Source organism: Melopsittacus undulatus, chromosome 5, assembly GCF_012275295.1.
Source record: "Melopsittacus undulatus isolate bMelUnd1 chromosome 5, bMelUnd1.mat.Z, whole genome shotgun sequence".
NCBI lineage: Eukaryota > Metazoa > Chordata > Aves > Psittaciformes > Psittaculidae > Melopsittacus > Melopsittacus undulatus.
In genome coordinates this window covers 3034620-3061186 of record NC_047531.1, presented here as the reverse complement: position 1 = coordinate 3061186, position 26567 = coordinate 3034620, and the positions used below count along the sequence as shown (strand labels likewise).

Below are 26567 nucleotides of genomic sequence, written 5' to 3'. Positions count from 1 at the left end.
TCTGCTCCAGACAGAACATTGGAGTTGTCTCATTTTAAACCCAGCAGCTTACACAGAGTATAGATAAGAGGAAAAGGCTCTAATGTGAACTCTGATTTCCAAATATTCTAAAAGTCAGGGATCTTTTGGTCCAGAATAGTCAGATTCATACCAGTTATAAGACTGCAACTCCGTGCAAAATTCAGAACTAAGCCTGAATGCTGAAAAGCTGCGAAGTTGAGAGGCTGATGAGAAGCACTGAGCACTTAATAAATGACTGAACTGAGCCTCCTTTAATCCGCACCAACTGTAACAGTGTGAAACACTATTGCCTTCAGTCACATCTCTCCCGGTTTACCCTACCAAAAGACACAAAAGAAGTAGGCCCCATCTGCTATGATTGGAAACACACTACTTGATTCAGTTTTTGTTTTCAAAGAGAATCACTTCCCCCCAGTGTTTTTTCTAATTCTCTCAAGAAACTGGCTGTTTCTAATAGCCTAATTTTAATCACAAAGCTCATGTGTGGTAACCAGTCCCAAACACAGTAATAGCAGTGGTTAAACTGCCTCTACAGGAATGTGACATTGGCTTTTCAATTGAGCAGTAAATAAATAAATTAATTAATTAATAAACAAACCCTCTCAAATGCAATCCTCTGCATTATTTGCAGATGAATCAGTCTTGTTTGTGATTCAACTTCCTTGGCTAAACATGGAGTGATTTACCCTGAAGGTACATACGTTCTCTGCAGGGAGACAGAAATCCCCTGGTAACACACAACATGAGCAAATTGTCTCTTGGTTTGACAAGTGCAGTCACAAGAAAAGCAAAACGTAGAGATATGGGGTGGGAAGTAAAGGAAAGGGTGCTGCTGGGAGGGAGGCTTTAGAGATATAGTGGTGCTGAAGTAATGAGCACAAGAGCCAGCTACAAACTGCACCTACTGAAGAGCCCCTTAAAAACTGCAGATGCTTCTGCCTAGCATCAAATTTAGCCCTGCAGATTGTAAGCTCCTCTTGTTGAATAAAAAATAGTTGCCATAGAAACAGCAACATTGCAGAGTAGCCGGTCTAAATCCAAATACACCTTCTCCGTATGGCCTGGCCCGACGCAGATGGCATTAGAGCAAAGATCCCCTCCTACACAGCGCCTGCTTAGATTCGCCTAGGAACTGGAAGCACATGCAGCAGAGGTAAAAGAGACAGATACACATTCACCTGGGGTTTTTAGACAGGTTTGAGTTGGGTTTCTTAATGTCTTAGAGCATTCAGGACCACCACACCACTGCACAGGCACTCACTAATGAATCCTGGTTAGTAGTCATGGGATACTAGAATCGTTAAGTATCCGGAGCATCTCTCCTATGAGGAAAAGCAGAGGGAGTTGGGTTTGTTAAGCCTAGAGAAGAGAAGGCTCAGGGGAGATCTGATCAAAGTACATAAGTATCTGAAAGGAGGGTGTCAAGAGGATGAGGCCAGACTCTTCTTATTGGTGCATAGCAACAGGACAAGAGGATAAACTAAACCACAGGAATAAACTAAACCACAGGAAGTCCCACCTGAACATGAGGAAGAACTTACTTACTATGAAGGTGACTGAGCATTGGAATAGGTTGCCTGGAGATACTCAAGAGCTTCCTGGATACACTCATAAGCAATATGCTTAAGGTGACCTGAGGCTGGACTACATGACATCAGTGGTCCCTTCCAAACTCAACCATTCTGCACAGATCCCATTTCATAGGTGGGAAAGTCAAGTGGAAAGGAAAACACACAGGTGGGAACACCTACCTGACTGGTCCACAGAGGTATCAGATTCCATATCACCCAACTGCCACATTTGACAGCAGAGACATCCTTGCTTCCAAGAGCCATGATGGCTCTTTACATCTCAAGGACCTTTGGGGTATACACGTAATGACAGTCTTACAAAGATAAATGGCTTTAATGATCTCAGACAGGAGCAGGTCAAAAGGCAGATGAACAACAGAGGGATCAGGATGCCATGCATGTCACCCAGCCAGGCAAACAGCACTCAGGGAGACAGGCTGGCGAGTGTTACGGACGGGGAAGAACAGATGGAGTATAAATAGCCTGGCAGCCTGCAAACAACAAGGCTACTCACAGGTTATTAAAGCACAGCGTGCAGAGCAAGGGCCAGCCAAGCCATCAGTGCATGAAAGGGCTGGTGGGATTTGGCTTCCAAGTGAAAGCAAAAGCACATTCATTTTAAGCTACTGCATTGGCATGTGCACATCTAGCAGGAGGGGTGAAGACAGAAAAACCCTGATGGACTTCAAGTCTATTCATATAAGCCAGGTCAGGATTGCCTCTGAGCAGAAAGGGTTTATGTATCTTAAGCTCCTCCAGAATACCAAATAATGGAAGAAGACACCCTAAAACACCCAAAGGGTTTATTAACTTTTAAAAGGTGCTGTCCTCCTTTTAAAATAAAACAATCAGAGGCCTGGAGCAATAGTCTGTCTTACTCTTTACACAATTAATCTGATGGGATTGTAGAACTAGAATCATCACTCTATCCTCAATTTTGGGAGGCAGTTCTTGCCTGGGTGATAGGTGGTCCCTCTACCTTAAGAGAGATATGTCCCAACAGATTCCTTCCATGTCATTAATTTTACCATTAATTAATACCATTACTGGTAACAGGAAGCAACCAAAAGCTCAAATTAGAAATAGTGCACAATGGGCTGGGCATAGCATAGAGCTTTTTTTGACAGAGAAAGAACTATTTTGAGCTGGACAAAAAAAAATTACACCTTTGGGAAAGGAGGACCAGAGAGTGGAGACAAGAGGAATGAGCCCAAAGGCTATCATCAGGAATTGCTACCTATCTTAGATAACACCTGTCCCTCCTAAGCATCTGTGCTCTTCAGTCTGTTTATCAGAGTTTGGGTTACGGATGTGGCTTTTGACAGCTCCATCCAAACTAGTCACCAGGACCCACTTTATAGCAATCGAAGGGAACTGGGGATAAGATGCCCATATGTACCATCTACAGAAAGATGGAGAGCATCCCAAATCCTGTCTAGAATTCAGCTGCCCAAACAGAGGTGTCTGAGGTAAGATGAAAGACACCTGAAGATCCATGACATCTGCATGGGACCCACAGACAAGGCACAGGAGACCAGGGGAAGCATAATGGGATGTCAGAGAAGATCCCTAGGACATTATCTGCCTCTCTGGAAACAAAATCCAATGACCTGGGCTTTAAGCAACCTGGTCTACTGGAAGGTGTTCTTGCCCATGGAAGGGAGTTGGAACTAGAAGAGTTTTAAGGTTCATTCCAACCCAAACCATTCCATGATTCTATGATCTGTGTCTAGCATTCTTCTTACACAAGCTACAGAGCTTTAACTCTAAAAAAATGTATTAATTCATAAATACTAGGGCTAGACTTCGCTGTTTTTGGAGTCTGGCTTCCTGATGCAAGGCTTAGAAAACACCAGTAATGCCATTGTTGAAGCAAACCACTGACATTGTCACACTTGAAATCAGGCCCCAGTAATAGTTTCAACATCTTTATTAAGCTCTGGCTGGTTTTTTAGGTGTCCTCTGAAGCCTAAGCCATTTATGACCAGTACCAAGCATAGAGGATCCCTACAGCATGCTGAAATCAGAGCAAAAACAGCAAAGGACACAAAGGCAGTTTTATGCTCCTAAACCATTCAAACACCCTTGAAAATCCTGTCTGCATTTTGCTTTCTTTAAGGCTCAAGATGTTTTCTGAACAGAACAGGTTGACAAAATAGCAGGTGTGCTGCAAAAAGCTTTTGTGAAGAAAAAACTTATTCCAAGATGTGCAGTTTGCAAAACACTATGTTTAGTAGCTATATAATAGCAGCCTTTTCTGGCAGTTGAACATCACGTTCCTCCTCAAAAGATCCTAAAGCATTTTACAAACATTTTCAACATATGGCCAACTGTAAAATAGCACCAGAATAAAACCAAGATCCTCTTTGCAGCCTTCCCCCTGTTTGCAACCAGGCTGGAGCCTTTACTTGAATGCCAAGAAGGTATCAAGGCACTTCTACAAAGGATTTTTGCATCTGCTGCCAAAGACCACCACACACAAGTCCATCCCTGTGTTGGTAATTCAGGCTCAAATCCATGTCTTATGAGGTCTCAGGTGGAACCCAACCCTGTTACACCAAAGCCAAAGAGCATCATCACCAATGCCAACAGTGGTGTGATAGACCCATAAGAGGAACCACTTCTTGCAGTACAACTGCAGATCTGCTTTCCCAGGAACAGTAGCTAGGACCACTTTGATGGTACATTAGTGACAATGCCCAGTCATGCACAGCTCAAAGGACAACAGTAATTGAAGTCATAATCCAGCTGAATGTATAGGTGCTCAACCTAGGGACCGCTCTTGTCTGTGGAGCAAGCACACATTCTCACTAGCTACTCAGTGATGGATTTCTGTAGGAAATGGGGAATATGCAGACTACAACTGCTTGGTGTGCAGTTTACCATGTCCAACAAAGTAAACATTTCCAGCTTTCTGGAAGATTTTTAACAGTTGCCAGCTGTCAAACCCTGTGTTTTACATCTCATCTAACACATGACAGTTACAGTAGCATAAAGCCCCAGGCACCATGTAGAAACATTACTTCTGTGCTGGGTTTGCAAAAAAAAACAATAAAAATTACCTAAAAAAAAAAGAGAAAAATTATAAAATGATGTCTTTGGTTCAACACTTTTCACTGGGACCTGGGATTCTCCTTAAAGGTCCCACACATTAATATTGGCTTATCTTGTAGAGCAGACAACTGTACTCTTGTAGTGTCCTACAGTCTTTCTGTAACTCATGTTTAAGTCACTGCCAGAGGAAGACATGCTCAAAGGCATGGACAAGCTCTCATATTTTCTCTTTAATTAAGAGGCATAAGATAGGGTTGATTCACCCTAAATGTGCAGAATATCTGTGATGTCCACACATAAATAATTTATTCGGCCTCCTGCCTTCCCAGCACCAGAACTCAGGGGCTTGATGTAAAACTATACACTGAATTCAGCTCACCTTGTGCTCAGTTTACACACTGCAAATAAAGACCTATTGACCTAATCCTGTCTTTTTGTCACATTTGGCCCCCCAAAGCAGCTCTCCTCTTGGGCCATTCAAACATTCCAGTGTTTTGCATTGTCTTCTGAGAAGAACATGTTTGCAAGCTCCAACCACATGGCAATGGCAACTGGGATTTGCTGAATTTAATTTATGACCCTCATGCAATAATTAAAGTAAGTGGGTATAAGTCTGTCATGCTGAGAAGAGGCAGCAGAACAGCTGTTAGTTATAAACCTTAAAAAAAGAAGGATGTTTTATGAGCCTCATCAGAAACATTCTTCACTCTTTCATATTTGCAGCAATAAAATTTACACATTAGGCATTCCCTATTGTGATTCCATCCCTGCCCCACACAATGCTGTTTTGATCTCCAGACTTTTGCAAATGCAAACTTTAATAGAGTTGGCAGATAGATGTGTTATGAAATACATGGCAGAGAGTCAAAACTCTCTGCACACCACTCCCATCACAGCACAAGGCTTCTCAAACCCACATTCATGCCGAAAGCCAACACACAAATCTTCCCACTTCTCCCAGCCTAGCATAGCTTTCACATTGCAAACAAATAAGCCACTGACAAGGCCATTAGCAAATTAATGCATTCCCAAATTAAAGTTGCTAATTCAAGTGCATCTCAGCTGGGTAAGGAGCCTGGATTCTTCATGGGAAGATGTTGGCATGTCCCTGCAAAAAAGGGTGAAGGTGACACCAGGGTTTTGAGGCATGCCAGGATGGGACATGATGACTGCCTTCTTCTAGTTATAAGATGACAGAATCACTTAGGCTGGAAAAGACCTTTAAGATCAAGCCCAACTGTAAAACTAACATTGCAGGTCCATCTCTAAACCATGGCCCTAAGCATCATACTGTATCAGTGTTTTGGGGTGTTCCAGTGCCATGATGCTTAAGGGCAGAGAAGGAACCTAGAGGCTCCCCAGGCTGGATGAGCGAGGAATGGTGGTGGGGATGGTACTGTGATCCCCCAAGTACCCAAGCCAGAGGTGACACCAGAGACAGCACAGCACCATGCCCTTCAACACACCTCCCTGAGCATCCTCTCGCCCATCACAGCAAGGATGTAACAGTTAGAAACCAGACGGGCACAGCTGGAGCCATCACGATTAACAGCAGTGTATATCTGGATGGGAAATTAAAACTGGTGCTTCAGGGCTGAAGCACATCTCTAACTATTAAAAACCAAAGTGAGAAGAGGGTTAAAAAAGAGGTGGGGAGACGAAAAAATTATCTTCCACTTCCACTACAGATCCTTGAAGGAAGTTTCTCTGCCTTGTGGCTTGTGATCACATGAAAATTTAGGTCACAGAAATCTGTCCATAGGAATATGTCAATTTTCATATTTGTAGCTTTACAATTTCACTGTTGAATATAATACTTTTACACAGGTCTAACAGAGTAAGACACGCTGAAAGTTATGTTGGAGCAATCAGTGCTCACCACCAGCCCCTAGAAAACACTGACTGCAAGAAATCAGTTCTCAGCATGGAAAATTCACATATAAAATGACGTTTTATACCAACATCTCATTTGTGACCTTTCATGGTCACATATGAGAGCAACGGCCCTTCCTGCAGAAGTTTAACATCATTCACAAAACACTCTGCGATATTTACTCATCATAGGTTCTGTAAGCCAAGAAAAAACATGTATCTTTTACCTTGAACACTTCCATTGGAAGAGGAAAATTTGCTGCATCATTAAGGGATTTTTCCAGAGCGCATTTCCATTCAGATATTGTCTTCAAGGAACAGATATCTAAAGTGATGACAACAACAAAACACAACAAAACCAAGAGGTGACTGTTTGGGAATCAAACATTTTTGAAAGACCTAGGTTTTTATGTCCTAAAAATGGATAGTACAAGTGAAATGAATAGTGTGTATATTCCAAGCTGTACAGCTAACTTCAACACAAAAGCAACTAGCAGGGGCACATTTAAGGAAGATTTTATTTTATACCCTGGAATAAAACCCAGGAAAATGCACATCCTTCATTTTCTGCTGAAGAAACAAGAACCATAACATCTTATTACCTGAAAATAACAAAAACTCTCCTTTGATTTTCAATTCCCAAAATACCTGATGTTTTACAGTTTGACGAGCCTCAAGTCTTCAGCCAGTATTAGTTATATTTGAACAAAACCAGAGAAACCTTTACCAAGCCTTCTGTTCATTGGGAAGTCTTTTCTCATTATGTTGGAGGGTTTTGAGATGGGTGAGGGTATGTGTGGGAAGGAACATTTCTACCCAGTCCCATTTATTAGTACCACCCTCAAACCAGAGCATCACACCAATTTAAAGACTTACATTTATGAATTTTCATCATAATACTTCTAGGCAACATCTTTGTGCAAATTCACATTGCTTTCAGTGAGTTTCTTTAAATAGGTTTAATATTATTAAATCATTATATTAGCAAGCCCTTTATGGTTCAGTGCAGCAAAATGCCTATGAATCATCAAAGGAAACAATGTAGGAAACAATACTATGATGAAGAACATTATATTGGATTTACTTCTGCCCTAGAAAACATATTGTTATCCTGCACATAACAAGTTATTCATATCAAGGTCTTAAGGAGACAAGATAGGTAGATAGATTGCAACAATTATTAAAATGGAAATGAACATTTCCTCAGTAATAAACTTGAACCTCGATAAGCAGTGAACAGTGTGAAGCTTTTCTTTTGTCAGTTTGGCTTCACACACTTATATCACAGTTCAGTTCAGCACAATTTGCATTTCAATTCTGTACATCTAATAACTATATATATTTACTAGCTAGCAGAGATTTACCACTGTAGCTTACAATTGGGAAGGAGGAAATAAAACATATGTATAAAAAAAAAATGGAATTGGCAAGCACTGTTTTCACCTAGCACCAATAGTACAAGAGAATTTTATGCTCTGATTTCAACAGATTTAAGACCTTATCAAAATAGGATTTGCAGGATCACTCACTGGAAGTGGATGTACTTATACTTCCACTATATCAAACCTCCCTACTTCAGAAGAGACATCAAGGATATGCATATGAATTTAAACACACTTAAAGGGAAACGTTAACCTTTTGCTTTCAATTCCTTAACTGTCTGGTTATTAATGGGAACACACATTTCAAGTCTCCGTTTACAGCACAGGCAGCAGTCAAAAGTGTTAAGAAGTACACTCTTTACCTAACTGTTCATTATTTTATAGCTTTGCTGCTCCAGTTCTCCCTTACTTGCAGGAGCTCTGATCAGCTCCAAGAGCAGGGAAGGAAACAACCCACCTTGTTGCTTCCTCTTTGGTTTAAATCATGCCAAACAAGAAAACAGTCAGTAGGACACGATTTTTCCCCAAAAGTTGCAGCCACCCTGTTGTTTCAACTAACAAAAAGTGTGAGTTTTAGGAAATGTTGTTGGATGCTTCCCTGCTCCCTGGAGAGAGTAAGATGAAAACAGACGCTCATTTTCTACTGTGATGGTAGTGATGCATAGGAAAGAACAACGTGGTATTTTTGGTGACTTTGCCCCACATATGTGACAACAAGCAGCAATTTCTTTGGGCAATGTCAACAAACTCCAAGAGATAAAACCAACTCCAATGGTTTCAATAACCAGCAAGCAATATCATACACACATTTAATTAGTGGCAGCTCGCTTATGCTGGAAAGTATATGGACACTAAATTGCATGGTTAAAAGAGCATAAAGCACTGTGTTTAAGTGACAGGGTTGCAGGTAATTGAACAAAGTGAACTGTGTCAATTTTTATTTAGGTTAACAAGGAGTGAGCAATTAAAATGACTGCCAATTTGTCTTTAAATACCGAGTAACATAAAAGGAGGCAATCTCTTCCTGCATAAACAGTCAAGGCAAGACCATCAGTGGCTCTGTGTCAAGCAGCCTGTGCCAATTTGCACTAGCGAGGAAGCTTATTGGATTCAGATACAATTCTGACGGGAAAAATAAGCTATGAGCCCTTGGCCCCAAAAGTTGCCACTTGAATACAGCCAGGACACTATTTCCTAAGGACTCTCTTGCACATTCTTGTACATCAAGCACGTGCTAGGATATGGATGGTTTAGAAAAGAGACCTCTTCACCCAAAATACTGCAGACATTTGGATCCATGGGTCTCTTTTATATGAGATGCTCTGCATCTAGAAAGACTGACCTCAAACTGCTATCCAAGGTGAAACCCATCCAGCAAGTCCCATAGGTGGATCAACAAAATAAAATCACAGCCCAGACATGCAAGGAAGTAAGTTGAAGGGTCATATGCAGTATCCAAGTTAAAGCCAAATTGATGTGGAACTCAACATCCTCATTTGACAACAGCTGAACATATCTGGGAGGCACTGCCTGTGCTCAGCATCTCTTCAGAAGAGATTCAAAACAGTTTTTATATCAAGTCCAAGGCTGTTCCTGTTAACAGTCAAGGAGTCACCTTAACTGGCTTCAGATGTTCACAAACAACCAGGTATGTGTTCATTAGTTTCAACCCACCTGAGTGGAAAAAACAGGCTTATGAAGATGTCATTTCATCTGATGTATGTTAGACATGTCTTAGGCATCCTGCAAACATAAAGAGACAGCAATAGCTCATGCTGAACTGTCTTTCCTATGCTTGCAGGTGAATCTAATCCCTGATGTGTAAACAAACAACATACTGCCCACTGAGTCTCCTTCCTAAGTAGGTCCATGCTAGGTCTTTCACACAATAAATTATAATCACATAAGTCACTAGGAAGCATGTGAACAGTCAAAGATGCAACCCTGGCTCACTCTCCTGGCCAGGGATCCTTAGGAAATTGAACCCTCTGACAATCTGTGGCTTAGTAGCTTCATCCCTTTGTGGTCAATGGCTCAATGTTGTGGTCAATGGTTCAATGTGTGGCTGGAAATCAGTAATGAGTGGTGTCCCTCAGGGATCGGTGTTGGGACCGGTCTTGTTTAACATCTTTGTCAGTGACATGGACAATGGAATTGAGTGTGCCCTCAGCAAGTTTGCTGATGACACCAAGCTGTGTGGTTCAGTTGATACACTAGAGGGAAGGAATGCCATCCAGAGGGACCTTGACACACTTGTGAGGTGGGCTGATGCCAACCTCATGAAGTTTAACCATGACAAGTGCAAGGACCTACACCTGGGTTGGAGCAATCCCAGGCACAGCTACAGGTTGGGCAGAGAAGAGATTCAGAGCAGCCCAAGGAGAAGGACTTGGGGGTGTTGGTCAATGAGAAAATGAACATGAGCAGCTTCAGTGTGTGCTCACAGCCCAGAAAGCAACCGTATCCTGGGCTGCATCAAAAGGAGCGTGACCAGCAGGTCAAAGGAGGTGATCCTGCCCCTCTGCTCTGCTCTCGTGAGACCTCACCTGGAGCATTGTGTGCAGTTCTGGTGTCCTCAACATAAAAAGGACATGGAACTGTTGGAACAAGTCCAGAGGAGGCCACGAGGGTGACCAGGGGCTGGAGCACCTCCCATATGAAGACAGGCTGAGAAAGTTGGGGCTGTTCAGCCTGGAGAAGAGAAGGCTGCATGGAGACCTCAGAGCAGCCTTCCAGTATCTGAAGGGGCCTACAGGGATGCTGGTGAGGGACTCTTCATTGGGGACTGTAGTGACAGGACAGGTTAAAACTTGAACAGCAGATGTTTAGACTGGATATAAGGAAGAAATTCTTTACTGTGAGGGTGGTGAGGCACTGGAATAGGATGTCCATGAATGCTCCATCCCTGGCAGTGTTCAAGGCCAGGTTGGATGAAGCCTTGGGTGATATGGTTTAGTGTGAGGTGTCCGTGCCCATGGCAGGGGGGTTGGAACTGGATGATCTTAAGGTCCTTTCCAGCCCTAACTATTCTATGATTCTATGATCCCTGAGTTTTTTTAGAGCTCTCTGCTGCCAGCATCTCATCCTGACAATGTTCCTGTCCACTCCCTCAAAGATTTCTTTTGCAGACTCGAATTTGAAACACATCCCATAAGATCAGCCACTTTCTCTCATCTTCCTCTGGATTAATGTCTCATGTTTTATTCATCCACTGTGCTTTATGAACATTATGACATTAGGTGGACGTCAAATGACTAGATAGATAGTCCCCTGTGTCAGAAGTGGAACAACCAACATTCATGCCTCCAGAAACTGTGCTTCTGCAAACTGCAAGAACTCCAAGCAACACTCCTGCCTCATCAGATTCCCCTTTCTGACTGGCTACTCCCTGGAGACCAGAAGGGAGAATAAAAGAAAGATCCCTGGGGACAATGTCCCGGAGAAAACTTGTGAGAAAATGGAAGGATTCAAAACCAAAGGGTTGTTTCTCAGCAAACTCCTGTGAGCACAACTTCAGGAGATGTAAATGAATGACCACCTATTTAAGTCAATGGAAGTGAGGAAAAAGAGATGCACATTGAATTCATTAATAACAATGTTCATTTAAAAGTTACCAGAGAAATGTTGAGGAGAGGAAACAGGTATCAGATGAAAACAGATGAGAAGAATGATGTCTTCATCCCTGGCAGTGCTTAAGGCCAGGTTGGACAGGGCTTGGAGCAACCTGCTCTAGTGGAAAGGGTCCCTGCCTGTGGCAGGGTTTGGAACTGAATGAGCTTTAAGCTCCCTTACAACACAAACCGCTCTATGATTCTATGATTCTAAGAGAAAGAAATTTTAAAAGCAGTTAAATCAAGGAGATGGGAGAAGAAACATTAAAAACTTCAGCAAATAAAGCATCCAACAACAAGTTTAGAGAACCCACAGAGAAAGAAGCACAACTGGATAAAAGGAGGAAAGAGTAGAAAGAGAATGAAAGAAACAAAGAGGAAGCACAAATCTCACTTGGGCCATTTCTGTATTGATCCACCAAACCTATACAGGCCAGGAGAGTTCAAAGTCAATGAAAAAGTGTTTCTCTGGAACACAAATACTTTCTAAAGTACCAGAGTGAGTGATATTCGTGCTCTCCAGCATTCACATCTGATTTAGAAGTGATGGGGAACATTGATTCCTACTGATCAGTGAAGCAAAACACACGCTTCCAAAAAGCATCCAAGACCCTAAGTTAGACCCAAGACCCAGACAGACTTGTAAACACAATTGCTTATATCACAGTAACCACTCTGAATGGGGTGCAATGGACAGAAGCCATATCAGAAACATCTACCCAAAGGAGGGCTACCTTTCCACTATCATTCGACATTAAAGGAAAAAATTCACCCATACCACAAGGAAAATGAAGCACAGACCTGGAGAAGTTGTTCATTTGCTCAGGAAAAGGTGGAATAGACCTGTGCTAGGCCTGCACATTAACAAAGGAAGTACCTTATATCTCAATGTAAGCTGTAGTCCTGGGGCATCCAGCTTGGAGGTAGAAATGGGGACCATGCTCCACAAGACATGGCCAACAGCTTTGTTGCCCCAAGTATAAGCCACAGCTTTATGAAACATACAGATGGTACACACTTTCTGCCCCAAAGAAGACGATGCATGCAACAGTCTAAGCTGTCACGTTTAACCAGATCCCTAACTCCAAGAGAAATCAAGTCAAACAACTTGACAACCAACTCGGCCAACTCCAGTCCTACCAATACAGAGCCAAACTCCCTAAGTAGAGAGAAATCCAATTGCCCAGGAACTTTCGCAAAGTTTTGACTCCTATTATTGGGTAGTGAAGAAGATTCATCATCCCAGTTATTCCCCACTGTAATGGGATATAGCCTGGATGCAAGCGTATCTCCAAAGCCAGCTCCAGAACCTGTCAGTGAATGCCTCTGCATGCATTTCTCCAGGAAGTTTCAAGCAGCCTCGAGTCCCTGCTGTGTGCTGTGGTTCCTAGCCCGTATCTCCTGCTTGCTAAACCTTAGTAATGCTTAGCCTTCCCCTACACTCAGCCTGGCCATCAGTCTTGCCCTGCCAAACCCAGTCCCTCTGTAATCTGATTCCAGCAATCTCTGCTCTTGCCCAGCCTCCTGTCCCAGCCTGCTTGTGCCTGACTCTTAAAACTTCCCTCCTGTCACTTGAACTTCTCCTACCCCTGTATTTGTGACTTCCAATTTATGCCCCCATACTGGCTCAGCTGCAGTCCCTGTCTCTCTCCATCCAAGGTGGTTCAAACACTAAATTCAGCTGCTTCTCCAGACTGCAACCTCCTGATGTTGAATATGGTCTGACATACTGCAAAGACTTCACTCCCTTGGAGAAAACGCAGGACAAAATCTGTGATCTTTGAAATCTGGAAGACCCCATCTACCCTTACTCTAAGGAGTATTTTCTTAACTTCTAGCAACAGACACCCCAATAGCCCTCAATGGGTAGGGCTGACATGGACAGGCAGACCAACCCAGCACCCTCACCACACTTTCAGTCTGGGTACATACAAGGCAAGTCTCAATTGGTAGATGTACAGCAGTGTTACAGCAGAATATGAAAAGCCTGTGTTAAGAGGGACTATGAGCATCCCAAAAACACTTTCTCCACCCCTGGGAAATTTCATGGATGTCTACTGCTACTCAAAAGAAATGTGTGTAGCCATGGAAAGACAAAGGCAGAAGAGGTCCTTGGTTGAAAGAAAAGCAAAAGGAGTCTGGTATATGCTGAGAGGTGTCACCTAGGACTTGATTCTATGAGTTGGACAGCAGAAGACTGGCTCCCTGTGAGGTTTCCACTAGGATGTCTACAGTAATTGCAGAAAAACCTGGCCACTAACACACCACTGAATAGGGCTGGGCAAGCAGGCACATCCTTGAGCTCTGCTTCTTGGTGGAAAACTGCACAAAACTGCTTTTATTGGACACTGCTTCCTTTCACAAATAGGCTAAGCTAAACAGAATTTATTAAATACATAATAGAGTTTATGTGACTCACTTTGAATGCACCTTAGATGGCTTTCACATGCCACCTGTGTTACAGCTAGAAACTACTGTCAAAGCAATGTGAATGCTGGAGAAGAAGAAATGGGTTGCACAAGTATCTCAAAACATCAGTAAATGCCATAAAGGGTTAGTATTTTTAGGAGGCTCTTTACCTGCAGGTGGGTCCATTCTGTATTTATTCTCTTGACACCAACCGACTGGTCGAAGTCTGCAATCCAAGTAAAACAACCACTGGTCATAGGATTCAGTCTCCTCCAATCCCACATAGCGAAGGCGTAATCTTCCTCCAACATTTTCAACCACACTAACTATCCAGTACTGAAAGGGATTCTGGGAATCCTGCAGCTCTATTAAGGAATCAACTGTAATGAGGTCTACAGGGTTTTTTCCTCGCAGAGGCTGTTTGAATAGAAGCAAAACTCCTTATTTTAAACTTTATTTGAAGACTTCTCAAGGAAACAGATGACAGCAGAAGATTATTTTTGTTTTTCACACCATCATCCAAGCGATCAGCAAACAGTCTGTTCTTCTTCTATTTTACCCAATGTCTTCCAAGTGCAAATTCAGAAGTAAAACAGAAAACAACAGTTGTGCTAATTTCTCAACCGACATCATCAACAACAACAAAGAAAGAATAATAAAAGGTAGAACAGCTCATAAGGCACATTCACTTCAAGATGCTCCTGAACAACTCAAAGCCCAGTTATAGGGAGGATTTAAAACCAAATTCTCATTGATTGCAGCTACAAGAACCGATCACAGGGCTGGACAACTAAAAGGTGACTTTTTGGGCATGACCCTGAAATTGCTCTCTATGTGCTGATGTTTCACATCAAAGGCTTAACCTCATTCCTATTGGCAAATAGGAGTATATTTCCTATAGAGCAAATTATTCCCCATGGTAAGAGTCCAGCGTGCTTAATCTATAGCCCAAAGCCAATGGCACTCTCACCAGCTTAAATGGTCTTGGGATCAAAGCCCAAGACACACAGTGTTTGCTGGGTCAAGCCACCAGTGCTCAAGAAATCCCAGTGACTGAGGCTATTTGCTTGCACATAGCGTTCTCTGTGATCCCAGTTTTGCAACCATTTACACATGTGCTTATTAACTTTACACCTGCAAAGCTGCCAACCACAGGCATTAAAAAACCATGAGATGCTTTGCAGAACGATGCCTCTGGGGCTCAGTGGGTTTATTTTGCCGTTAGTTTTCTTCTTTTTTCTTATATACAAGTTCCAATCCTTACGCAATTTCTTCATTCCAGGGCTTCAAGAGCACAACTAAAGAACACCACAAGAGCTGCAAGCATTGGTCCCCAAAAGAGATGCTAAGCACACACAGAATATGTTAAAAAACAGGTTTTCCAAACATAACTATTCCATGACTCCCTGCTTTTTTTCCTTAGTGTTTGTCCCGTTTCTAATCTAATTAAATAATATAAACCTCTCACAGCATATTTTTAAATATGAATTCTGTAAATCAGTCAGTCCAGGATGGTTCTTTTTAGGGATGAGTAGGAAAAAAAAGAGAACAGAGAGCTTTACTTTTCATACAAGTTCTCTTTCCTGTTGATTTTTGAAAGCATTCAAAATCTTGAAATGCAAATAATTTCCACATCTTCGTTAATCCAAAAATGCAGCAACACAGTGAGAATTTGGTAAAAAATGCACTTAAAATTAATTAAAACCTTATCATATATACAGTTTTAACCAGCTCTATGATTAATAGATATTTCTCAGAACAATATATTTGCCATTATAAACCACTCCTCTACAGTGTAAGGCTACAATCACCTGCAGTATTCACGTACTATTTCATGGCAAAACACAGTGTCAGAATTTAATAACATAATAGAATTCTGCTTTAATGGTTTTTCTCCTCTCATACAACTGCTTCATGGCAACAAAACATTCTTTAATAGGAAATGATGGTGTAATGATTTAACTTCTTATAATAAATCCCTGGCTGTATAAAAGTGCCTATTGCTTCTCTGATTTGCGTACTAAATTTTAAGCCAATGGGTTTGTCATTTACCCGAGAACTGAATGGCCAAGATTAATTAATGGCTTGCATGAAATATTAACATTTACCGTGCAAGAACTCTCTATATGCATGGCTAGCATGGAAAACTAGATAAATAGAAGTACCACTACCTATTGATTTAACAGTATGAAACAATCTGCAGTACTCAGGAACAGCAAATCTGCTGACAGGGGGTCACATACATTGCACAACACAGACAGCACTAAGCACATATATTACATCAAACACCAGAAAAGGGTCAGAAACTGTTTCAAGTCAAAGCAATGTTTTCTCTCTCTCTGTATTTCTGCCTGGGGCTGCCTTTTTTTTCCTCTGCCTGTGGAAAGGGAATGGAGAGGTTTGCGATGGCATTGGCATACAAGAGATGAGTGTTGGACACCACTAGCTTTCTGCATATGCCACCTGGGAGCGGTCCATGAATGGGGATGTGACAGACCTGAGGACGTGCATTACTTTAGGCATGTGAGGACTGTTCAGATAACAGACTGGGGGAAAAGAATCCCTGACGGCACACTATTCATTCTCCCTGTTGTGCAGCTTGCACTGCACAGGCATGTGGAAAAGGGATGCAGCTGTGGCTGTCCCTTCAACCAGGGATAAAATGATCTAAACTAGTGCCTGGATGTGTGCTTGCTCCCAAAAAGCCAACATGGGCTTTTTGGAAGCAAGCTTACACGAGGTAACAAAGGGCTTACACAAAGGTAAACCACCTCTGTGCCTTCACTCTCAGCCTAAATACAGAGGGGCAGGGAGGATTATCTCCTGCAGGATAGACTGTCTCCTCCCCAAATGCCCACAGAGCATCCACATAAAACAGGGCAGGTCCCTATGAAGAAGGTGCCCTGCTCCTGTGGTTTCAAGGTGAATATGCAGGATTTTTTGTCTGAGATCTCACGGCACACTGAGGCTGCACCTCGTGCAAGTCACCCTGTGAATATGATGCACAGACTGGGCTCTTGGCCATATGGATGCATCTAAAAAAACAGACCTTTCTCTCCCACATACTGACTGAGGTCATCTCACCCTACTTCCCTGCTAAATCTTTTGTGTTTAGGTGGAAGGAATGCCCCTGGGGGAGCTATTTCCATGTATACATAAACCCACTAGTGCTCCCCATTAAGCTATTGAACCCCCTCTCCAATCTGTGTCAGGTCTTGAAGGCTCAGATCACCATTTTGGTGGATCTAACTGGGCACCGAAGGGCTGTCTTCTTCCCTACAGACTCCCTTCATGCTCTTCTTCCCCACGCAGCCTTTTTTGAATACCCAACTTTCTAAGTGCCACCTTCCAGCCTAAAGCAAACCAAATTCCCCATCACTGGGTCAGGAGTAGAACCAGCAGAGTCAAGACAATCTTGCCACCAACATTTTAGCCAGCACTGGCTCATTTTGCCTGCTTCTGGGACACAGATGCTGTAAGCACAGAGCCCTGCACATTGGGAACACCGCTGCAGCATGCACACTGTGACACCATATTGGATAGAAACTGCAATCTAATACATACGCCTTCCAGTAAGTTTGCAGGTGCAGTCCGGGCGCCAGTCAAATCGTGTATGAGAAACTCCGTCCAGTCCATGTATTTCTCTTTGATTGCTGGAGAGGGGAATAAAGAAAAGCAATACTGAGCACAGCAGACTGCAATGGACTTCCACATGTATCTCAGAAACAGCTCCTTAGGGTTTGCCAGCTCTGAAATTTCAGATACAATTGTATTCCAAACTATGAAAAGCTGGTTTGTTGTTCAGTTCTCTTAGGCAACCCATCACATCCCAAAATAAAGGAAGGTGTCGCTCCACTGGAGTCACTGGCAGTGATTTACAACAGCGTTGGCTTATCATCTCCATCTCTCCCATTCAAAATTGGCCACCACTTGTGTAACAGCTCGTTTCCTGCTTATCACATATGCTCAGACGTGATTTATAAAGTCTCTTTGTATGTTCAATAATGAACTCTGAGAAAAATAAAGCTGTGCAAACTTCTAGTTCCTGGACAGGACAACAGAAACTGCAGGTGCTTTCCACCACAAAGCAAAACAAAAATCAACCCTGAGAACATCATATGCCAGCTGCTGAGTCACTACACTTGCAAGAAGAAAGACTTAAAGAACTTATCAGGAACATCTATTTCATTTCAAAACAGTTTGATTAATTTCTGAGCTAAACACTGGAAGCCTGTGTTACTTCATGATCTTTATCCACAGTTTCCAAGATTTAAACTGAAATATATAAATGCTGTCTCCAGGATTCAAATTCAGTTGAAATCAGGAGAAGTCAGGCTCCAAAAGGCAATTCAGCAAATTTCATCTTCAGAGATACAGATGCTTCTTCGAATACATCGTGCATTTGCAACCAGAAACCCAGACACCAGACTTTGATTCCACCTGCCTGTAAATGGGAATTGAATTACACTAGAAACATTTTTCTCTTCCCAAAAACTCTTATTTGGGGGATAACCAACAATGGCATAGTAACACTGCTAACACAACAACACCCTTAGAAGGGACAAATCACATGCACCTGAAAGCTAAAATATTTCCTCTGAACAACCAACCAGATAGAATCATAGAATCATAAGATGGTTTGGGTTGCACAGGACCTTAAGATGATCCAGTTCCAACTCCCTGCCAAGTGCAGGGACACCTCACACCAGACAAGGTCACCCAAGGCTTTGTCCAACCTGGCCTTGAACACTGCCAGGGATGGAGCATTCACAACTTCTCTGGGCACTCCGTGCCAGCATCTCACCACCCTCACAGGGAAGAACTTCTTCCTTCTATCTAACCTGAACGTCCCCTGTTTCAGCTTGAACCCATCACCCCTTGTCCTGTCACTACAGACCCTGACGAAAGGTCCCTTTACCGCATCCTTGTAGGCCCTTTCAGACATTGAATGTTTTAAAGACCACCACCCCACAGGGGAGTCCCAGAAGGGCTATAATTAATCAGCATAGCTCCATAATAATTAAATGATAGCAGCCCTCATGGTTTGCTCAAAGGAAGCAGAATCCTTTGCTCCATGCTTTAGGGAAACACCACATCCATCAACCAAGAGTAATCCATTCACTTTCACACACATCAGGGTGGGATTTCTAAATGTTTTCAAAGCTCAGTGCCTGTGACTTCTCAGTCCTTCCCAGAGATGGGTTTCAGTTACTGCACTGCCCCAGCAATACAGAACCTGATGCTGTGAACCTCTAAGAAGGTGCCATCTTCAGTGGTTAGAGCAGGAGGACTTCAGACTGCAAATGCAACATCAGTGTGGGTACAAATATTGCTACCATTACCAAAGCTGAGCCTTCTTACAATGCATCCTCAAGCCATCTGCTGACAAACACTGAACTACAGAAATGCAAAGAGGGAGCACTGCATTTGCCCAAGGACAGTTATACGACTTTGCCATATAAACTGGCACAACAATGCTGGGCTTCTATCCAGCACAGGCACTTAGCACACTTGAACAAGGGCCCATGATAAATTTCTATCCTAATTACCTTACACAATCCATACATTTGGCCATGAACACACACAGAAGCTGTGCCCAGCAGATCTTGCATCAGACCTTATTTCTGACTTATGCTCCTTCCCAAAAGCCAGTTCTCCCAACGTCATTGAACTGTACATCCAGTTTATAGACCTAAATGACTTTAAAAGTGCATTTAAATGTATTTAAAATTAGCAAACCCTAAAAGTGCTGTACTCAAGCCCCTAAGTCTTTTGCAGCATGATTTTTGCATGATTTCCAGGAGGCTTATGAGTTTTACATTATTTAAGATGACAGAGCAGCCTGAGAAGAAATGGTTTATACAAGACACTTCCTCTCTCAACATTCCTGTTGCATGCACCTCATCAGGTCTGTCCACCTACATAAAAATATATGGATAAAGAAAACAAGCTTGATTTTGGCAACAGTGAGAAGACAGTCACTGCTGTAACGAAGGAGGCTGCAGTCCCTCTAGTTCAGACTTCTGCCTCTCGCTGCGAACAGCACTGGGTGCATCAGAGAAAGGTGCAAGTTGAACTTCATTTTGGCTCCTACCCACAAAGTTGTCAGCCAAATTCTGAATGCCAGAGCTTCATTACTAAAGAATGACAAATGTGATAAAAAGAACACAGTTCAAACTTTCAAAGCTGGCAGGAGAGTGGGGGAAATGGGATTTTCAGAGTTGACAACAGATTTCAGGGGGCTTCATTTCCAGATGCCTGATTTGAGATGTCTTAACGGTGCCCAATTCACAGATCTTGCTGTCAGTCAGTTCCCCCTCTAATGCCTCACACAAAAACCCACAAAAAAAAACCCTTTCCCTTTTTAAAAGGCTTGCACCTCACCATTTTTGACACCCAAATAAAACGGCTCCTCTCCCACATTCAAATCAGGATTACAGGCTTCCAGAGTCCAAAACTGCCACAGTGACCTTTATTTTAGTCTTTTTTTGCAGTGTAGATAAAGGGACTCTGAAAACCCCCAGCAGAGAACAGATTGCATTGGAAGTTTTAGGAACAGGGTACCTTCTCTTGTGTCTGTAAAGCGCAACTGTCCTTCTCAGTACTACAGTTTAAGTCATTGCAATGCAAATGTTAATTTTAGTAGTAATGAAGTGAATCTGGATCATCACAATATCTGCAAAAGCCTTCGAGGACCAAGCAAAATGTTAAACAAGAATATTCAAACTAAGGAAAACCTGCTGGGTAAATGAGAATAGCTGGTAGTGTAATGCATGAGTGCCCAACCTAAGCATTCACTGGTGAATCTGGAGTATCAGGCTCAGTACCTGCAAACTGAAGCATTGATTTTCAATGGCCAATTCACATGGTTAGCTACAGGAAAAGACCCATCTGAACCTCTTCTACTGCACAGAGGCTGGAAGAACTCTGCTTTCAGAGCCCATCTGGCTAGCTAGCTGACTGGTGGGGTGGGAAGGTGGACAGCTTGACTAGTATTGTCACTTTCAAAGCAATTTTTCCTTCCTTAAATAACCTCAGTGTGTCACGAGTGGTCCATAGGGCTCTAGATATCCATAGACAGATATCACAGATATTATCATGTTTTCTCTAGTATTCAATGGATCCATCTTACCAGAAAACCTCTGTAAACTCTCCTTACCTACAACCTGTCAAGCTGAATGCACCTCCAAGATCTCAGTTAACTCAGTTAACATCTGCAGCGCCATAACAGGAAAGGGGAAATGCACAAGAATTAAAGGAAAAGAAACCTCCTCATCAAATCCTTTCAAAGAGAACCATGCAGGGAGGTAGGTGCTCCTACAAAAGCCACAGAGGTCCTTCAAACCTTGAAGTGCAAATGCTCTGACAAAGACCCTCCAAACAGAAAAAGTATGATGGGCACAAGCAGTAATTTACATGCACAGGATTAATGTCACCTAATTCATGCCACCCCAGCTCTTACTGAACTGCATAGACTCAAAAGGTAGGAAGAAATATTCTTAATAAGAAAGCCCCTGGTATTTCTGCCTGGTTGGCATAGGAGGAAACATCCCTCATTGTAATGGGACCATCAGCCACCCTATAACAGGACTTCAAATAAGCCAAATGACAAAAAAAGCATTTTAAATACCCTAGTTACATTGAAGCTACTTTTGAAATTATATCCTAAGCAGTGATGGTTTGCTTCACCAAGACAACAGTAATGTCATCACACTGACTGGTCCTCTAGAGCATGAGGGTTTGATGCTCTTTGAGGACAGAGCTTGAGTCAGAGTACCAGTATTACTGTGTGCAACACACCCATCTTAGTGCCAGTCCCATAGTCCCACATAGGGTCCACTGTGCACAGAAGTGACTGATCTAAGATTGTGCAATGGTCTGAGACCCTGGGAGCCAACCATCATCCAGCTTCCCATTATGAGAGGAAATAACTCAAGAGAAGCAGAGACACGGTACCAGAAAAAAAGACTCAGTTTAGTGATCCTACTGATGCAAAGACCTGAACTGAATGATTAAACACTAGATAATCAAGAGAGGAGACAGGTATTAGCAGCACTCACACCATGGAAAAAGGACTGGTCAGAGCTTGTACCAGATTAGACACAGTACAGCCCAAACATAAGGTAGGCATCACACAAAGCAATGCTCCCAGAACACCAATGCTCTGATAACTGCTTTTCTTTCCAGGTTTAGCAGGCAACACCATAGCCCCGTTTGGAGCTGCAGCATGTGTACACAGATGTGCCTGTTTCCTTTGGATGGGGCTCAGTTCATCTTGGAGCCAGCATGGGTGGGCTGTTTTCACACCTCTGCAGCTTCAAGGCCAAAGGCTTTAAAGCATCTTCCTGCCATAAAAGTGCCACAGAACCACCTGCCTCACAGAAAAGCATCCCAAAACAGAGGCCAGATATGCACACTTCTGGGCTGACGTGTATCCATATCAGAGCCAATAGCTCTGCTGCAGATTGCACTCATGAAGGACTAACCGCACAGAGAAGAAAATCCAGCTGGATCTACATAAAGACCTGAGAAAGATCCCACATTTGTCTCCCCAGTTCCTGAGGAGCAGTTGTAGTGCAGCAAACCCCAGACTTAGCACGAGGCTGGTTGAGGCTGAGCAAAGTAAAAACCAAGTATCCTCATTCTGCTGCAATCTCTGCAGCACACTGCCTCTGTGTCTCCTGAAGGAAAATGCAAAGCCCTCCTACCTCATTCGATGAAAGGTATTTATTTCAGAGAGCACCTTCTAGTTTGGCAGGTATTACAGCAGATTCTTAATTTAGAAATAAAAGGCCTTTCCAAATTAAGACTATTTATTTCCACAGAAGTGATGGTAAAGGTTATAAAACTGAGCTCTCCTTTCCCAGGCCTGAACTCCATCAAAAAATGCATCACACCCCAAATAATAATAATTCTTCTCACTTCTTTCTCTACACAATTCACCCTGTCCCCAGCCTCTCTGACTGTCATTCCTCTCCCCAGTTTCGACTCCCTGCCATTTACTCACTTTTACTCATTCATCTCATTTTCCCAAGCAAACAGCTCCAGGCTGTGGCTGAACCTGATTGTTCCAAACCCAGGCACCATGACAGCCACTCTGGTCCAGGCACTGCTGCAACCAGATGCAGGATGTGCAAGGTGCCATTAGCATCACTCACAGTGCACCAGGTTTTCACCATCAGCTCCTCAAAACCAGCCCTTTCCCTTTGCACTGTGCATGCTGACCATGACACCATACAAACCTCAGTTGAAAAAGGTTAGAGCGCTGCACATCCTGCATCACCGTGTCCCTGTAATCCCAATAACTACATGCCAGAGAGCCAGGATAGTGGCTTCATTCCCAGCACACACTCCCAGGCTGCCCCTGCGATCCTGTAAATCTCTGTGCTCTTCCTCAGGCACAGCACCTAATGGGTTCAGATTTATCTGCCTCTCTAGAGAAATAAGAGATTAGAAGAACATTTGCAGTCCCATGAAAGCACTGAGTCACAGGCGCTCTGTTCAATGACTAAGAGATACTATTATCACACATTCTTTTTATCTAGTCTCCTCGTAGTTGCTGTTTTTCTTAAAGCCACTTCTCCCAGGTCATGGATTTAGATTAAAATCCTCATTTTCTTTCTTTTTTCTTCCTTTTCTTGAAAGAACAGCACACTGCAAAGCACAGGAAAAGCTTTGAAATAGGAAAGACTGTGAAGACAATCAAAAGAAAATGCACTGGTTGGTTTTTTTGCCTTTTAAGGCTCTGGGTTTTTTCCCCAAAACCACTCTACTGACAAGAGCCAGACTCAGAAATCTGAACTGCTGCATTCAGTAAAACAAACCAATAGTAGCACAACTATCTTATTGGCATACAGCACCTAAACAAGCTACTTCTCAGAAACACCTTTACACACCACATGGATATCCCTGCCCTTCACAGCCATAAGGGAAGGTGTAAGATGAATAATGCTTCTAGCCATCAGGGACCAGCAAACAAGCAGTGTACCATTCAAGGCCAGGTTGAATTGGGCTTGAGCAACACGGTCTAGTGCGAGGTGTCCCTGCCCGTGGCAGGGGGTTGGAGCTGGATGATCTTCATGTCCTTTCCAATGCAAACCATTCTATGATTTTATGATCACTTTAAAATAATGCATGATAATACAAAATAATACACAATTCATGACTGAACACTTATGCCCATCTATCTACCTACTGTTTGAGAGTACTGAGTACAAGCCTATAAGCATAACGACAACCTAAACTAGTCCATCTGAGAGGACCTGAGCTGCTGCCACCAGTAAAAGGGTCAAGGGCAAGTAATAATATCAAATTCTGCTCTTCTTTGTACTTGCAAAAATATAGCAAAAAATCCTTTTCGTGTTGGGTTTTTGTGAATAATGCAGGATGACCAGCAACCTGTCAACACCTCAACTGGAGAATCCCCATCGGACCCCATCAACCTCTAAAAAACAGAATTTCAATTTTCTCATATGTGAAGAACAACATCTTAAACAGCTTTCTAAATGGATTTTAAATCTTTGGGATAAGTCTGACAAGTGACAACACTGCTTTTGGCAACTATTATTATTATCACAAATTTAACTCCTTCCTAGGACTGCAAAGAACAAAAACAGTTAACAAGAGGATTCATAGCTGGAAAGAACCTGAGCAGTTCTTGTCACTCCATTATGAAATAAACAAAAATACCAAGATCTCAGATAAAAGTAGCTTTTCTAAATAAGTGATTCAGGATGTTCAGAAGTTTATATGCAGCTGTTAGATATTTAAGATATACTAAGTTAAAGTTGCTGGAGATGGGAACCTCAATCCATCCCACTTCTATCAGTTCAACGCCACTGCCAGCAAAAGATGCTTAAAGCCACTCTAGCCAGTGAGTTGGCTTCACTGGGGAGAAGAGTGGAGGGAGATGGGGGTAACCTAAATGTTCTATGCAAACACATGTAGCATGGGGAACAAACAAGATGAGTTAGAGACATGCACATGCCTGTATGGCTGTGATCTTATTGGCATCACTAGGATGTGGTAAGATGGCTCTGATGACTGGAGTGGTGGGTTAGGGTTAGGGATATAGGCTGTTCAAGAAGGATGGGCACAGGAGATGAGGATGGGGTGGCACCCTCCATAACCTGCAGATGGATGAGGAGCTGACCAGTGGTTACAGCAGCTCTGCTCTGGAGCCAGGCTGAGAGAGCTGGGCTGAGGTAGCCTGGACAAGAGAAGGCTCCTGAAGGGGAGACCTGAGAGCAGCTCCAGTGCCTGAAGGGGCTGCAGGAAAGCTGGAGAGGGGCTTGGGACAAGGGCCTGTAGGGACAGGCCAAGGGGAATGGCTTGAACCTGCCCGAGGGGAGACTGAGATGAGCTCTTAGGCAGAAGCTGTTCCCTGTGAGGGTGCTGAGGCGCTGGCACAGGGTGCCCAGAGAAGCTGTGGCTGCCCCATCCCTGGCAGTGTTCAAGGCCAGGTTGGACACAGGGGCTTGGAGCAGCTGCTCCAGTGGAAGGGGTCCCTGCCCATGGCAGGGGCTGGGACTGGATGAGCTTTAAGGTCCCTTCTAACCCAAACAAGTCTGTCATAATATAAGATATGCAGTTTCTGAAAAGGTAAACAGCAGACTGAAAAAATACAGAAATCTTGTAATACTGGTAATTTTTTTATTTTAAAGCTGTCACATATTTAATGCAATATTTATGCGTATAAAAATCTCAATGAATGAATGTTGTAACTATGTTATAAAGGTCTCAATGATAGAGTCAAAATGAGATGTCTTTATATCAAAATAACATAGAATGCTAAAACAATTTGTTTAGACTTCACCCATCAAAACAATTTGTCAAAACTGACATATCCTCACAAAATATTTCCCTTTTGATGAAACAGTATTTTGACAGAAAACGGTTGAATCCAAACACTTCATTCAGCTTACTGAACTATATATGTCCTTGTGAACCAGACTGGATGTGAAAGCAGGATAGGGGTGTGAGTGTTGCCCCTGCTCCCATGCCCCTAAGCAAACGACTCAGGCTGTGTCTCTGCTGCTTTTGAGCCCTCCCCGAGTCCTTCAGAGCAGGAAACATCCTCTGCTGCATACACTATGAAACCAGATCCTCCACTAGGCATTTCCAAAGTAAAATAAATGAAAAATACATTTTTTAAAAGCTACTCAGTGATTTAACTGCATTTTCTATACAAATGACTCTTTGGTTTGGATTCTTTTGTGGGCTCCCTGGAAAAAGTCAAATGGGGCTGGAGACATCTTCAAACAACCTTCTTACTTAATGCTTCAAACAGTGTTCTGTTCTCGCACCAGCAGAGTTCTGCGATTTGAATCGGATCACAAAATAATGCAAATGCAGTTAAAAGGTAACAAAAACGTGCATCAAAAGCTGTTCATATGATTTCCTAACAATGCAGCCACAAATATCAAGAGATATCAACTTCAGAGCTCCAGCATCACCATCTATATCCGTTTCTCAAATATGAAATCCTTCTAATTAAATATTATATATAGGAGAATTTCATGGAAAACAGAAGTCATAAGCAATAGTCCATCAAAGACTACATGTACTCAGAATACACTCCTGGAGTCAGCATACAGAATCATAGAATAGTTAGGGTTGGAAAGGACCTTAAGATCATCTAGTGCCAG

At 42.7% G+C, this 26567-nt stretch overlaps 1 protein-coding gene across 1 annotated transcript in view; it reads right to left on the bottom strand.

The window, feature by feature from the left end:
* The window catches only part of SFMBT2 (Scm like with four mbt domains 2), a 96462-nt gene that overhangs the window by 42987 nt on the left and 26908 nt on the right, over nt 1–26567 (bottom strand). The window contains exons 4-6 of the mRNA XM_034063096.1: nt 17485–17573; nt 14091–14337; nt 6746–6843 (exon numbers count right to left, since the gene is read on the bottom strand). Coding sequence (XP_033918987.1) covers nt 6746–6843; nt 14091–14337; nt 17485–17573 — 434 coding nt within the window. The remainder of the gene's footprint in view (nt 1–6745; nt 6844–14090; nt 14338–17484; nt 17574–26567) is intronic.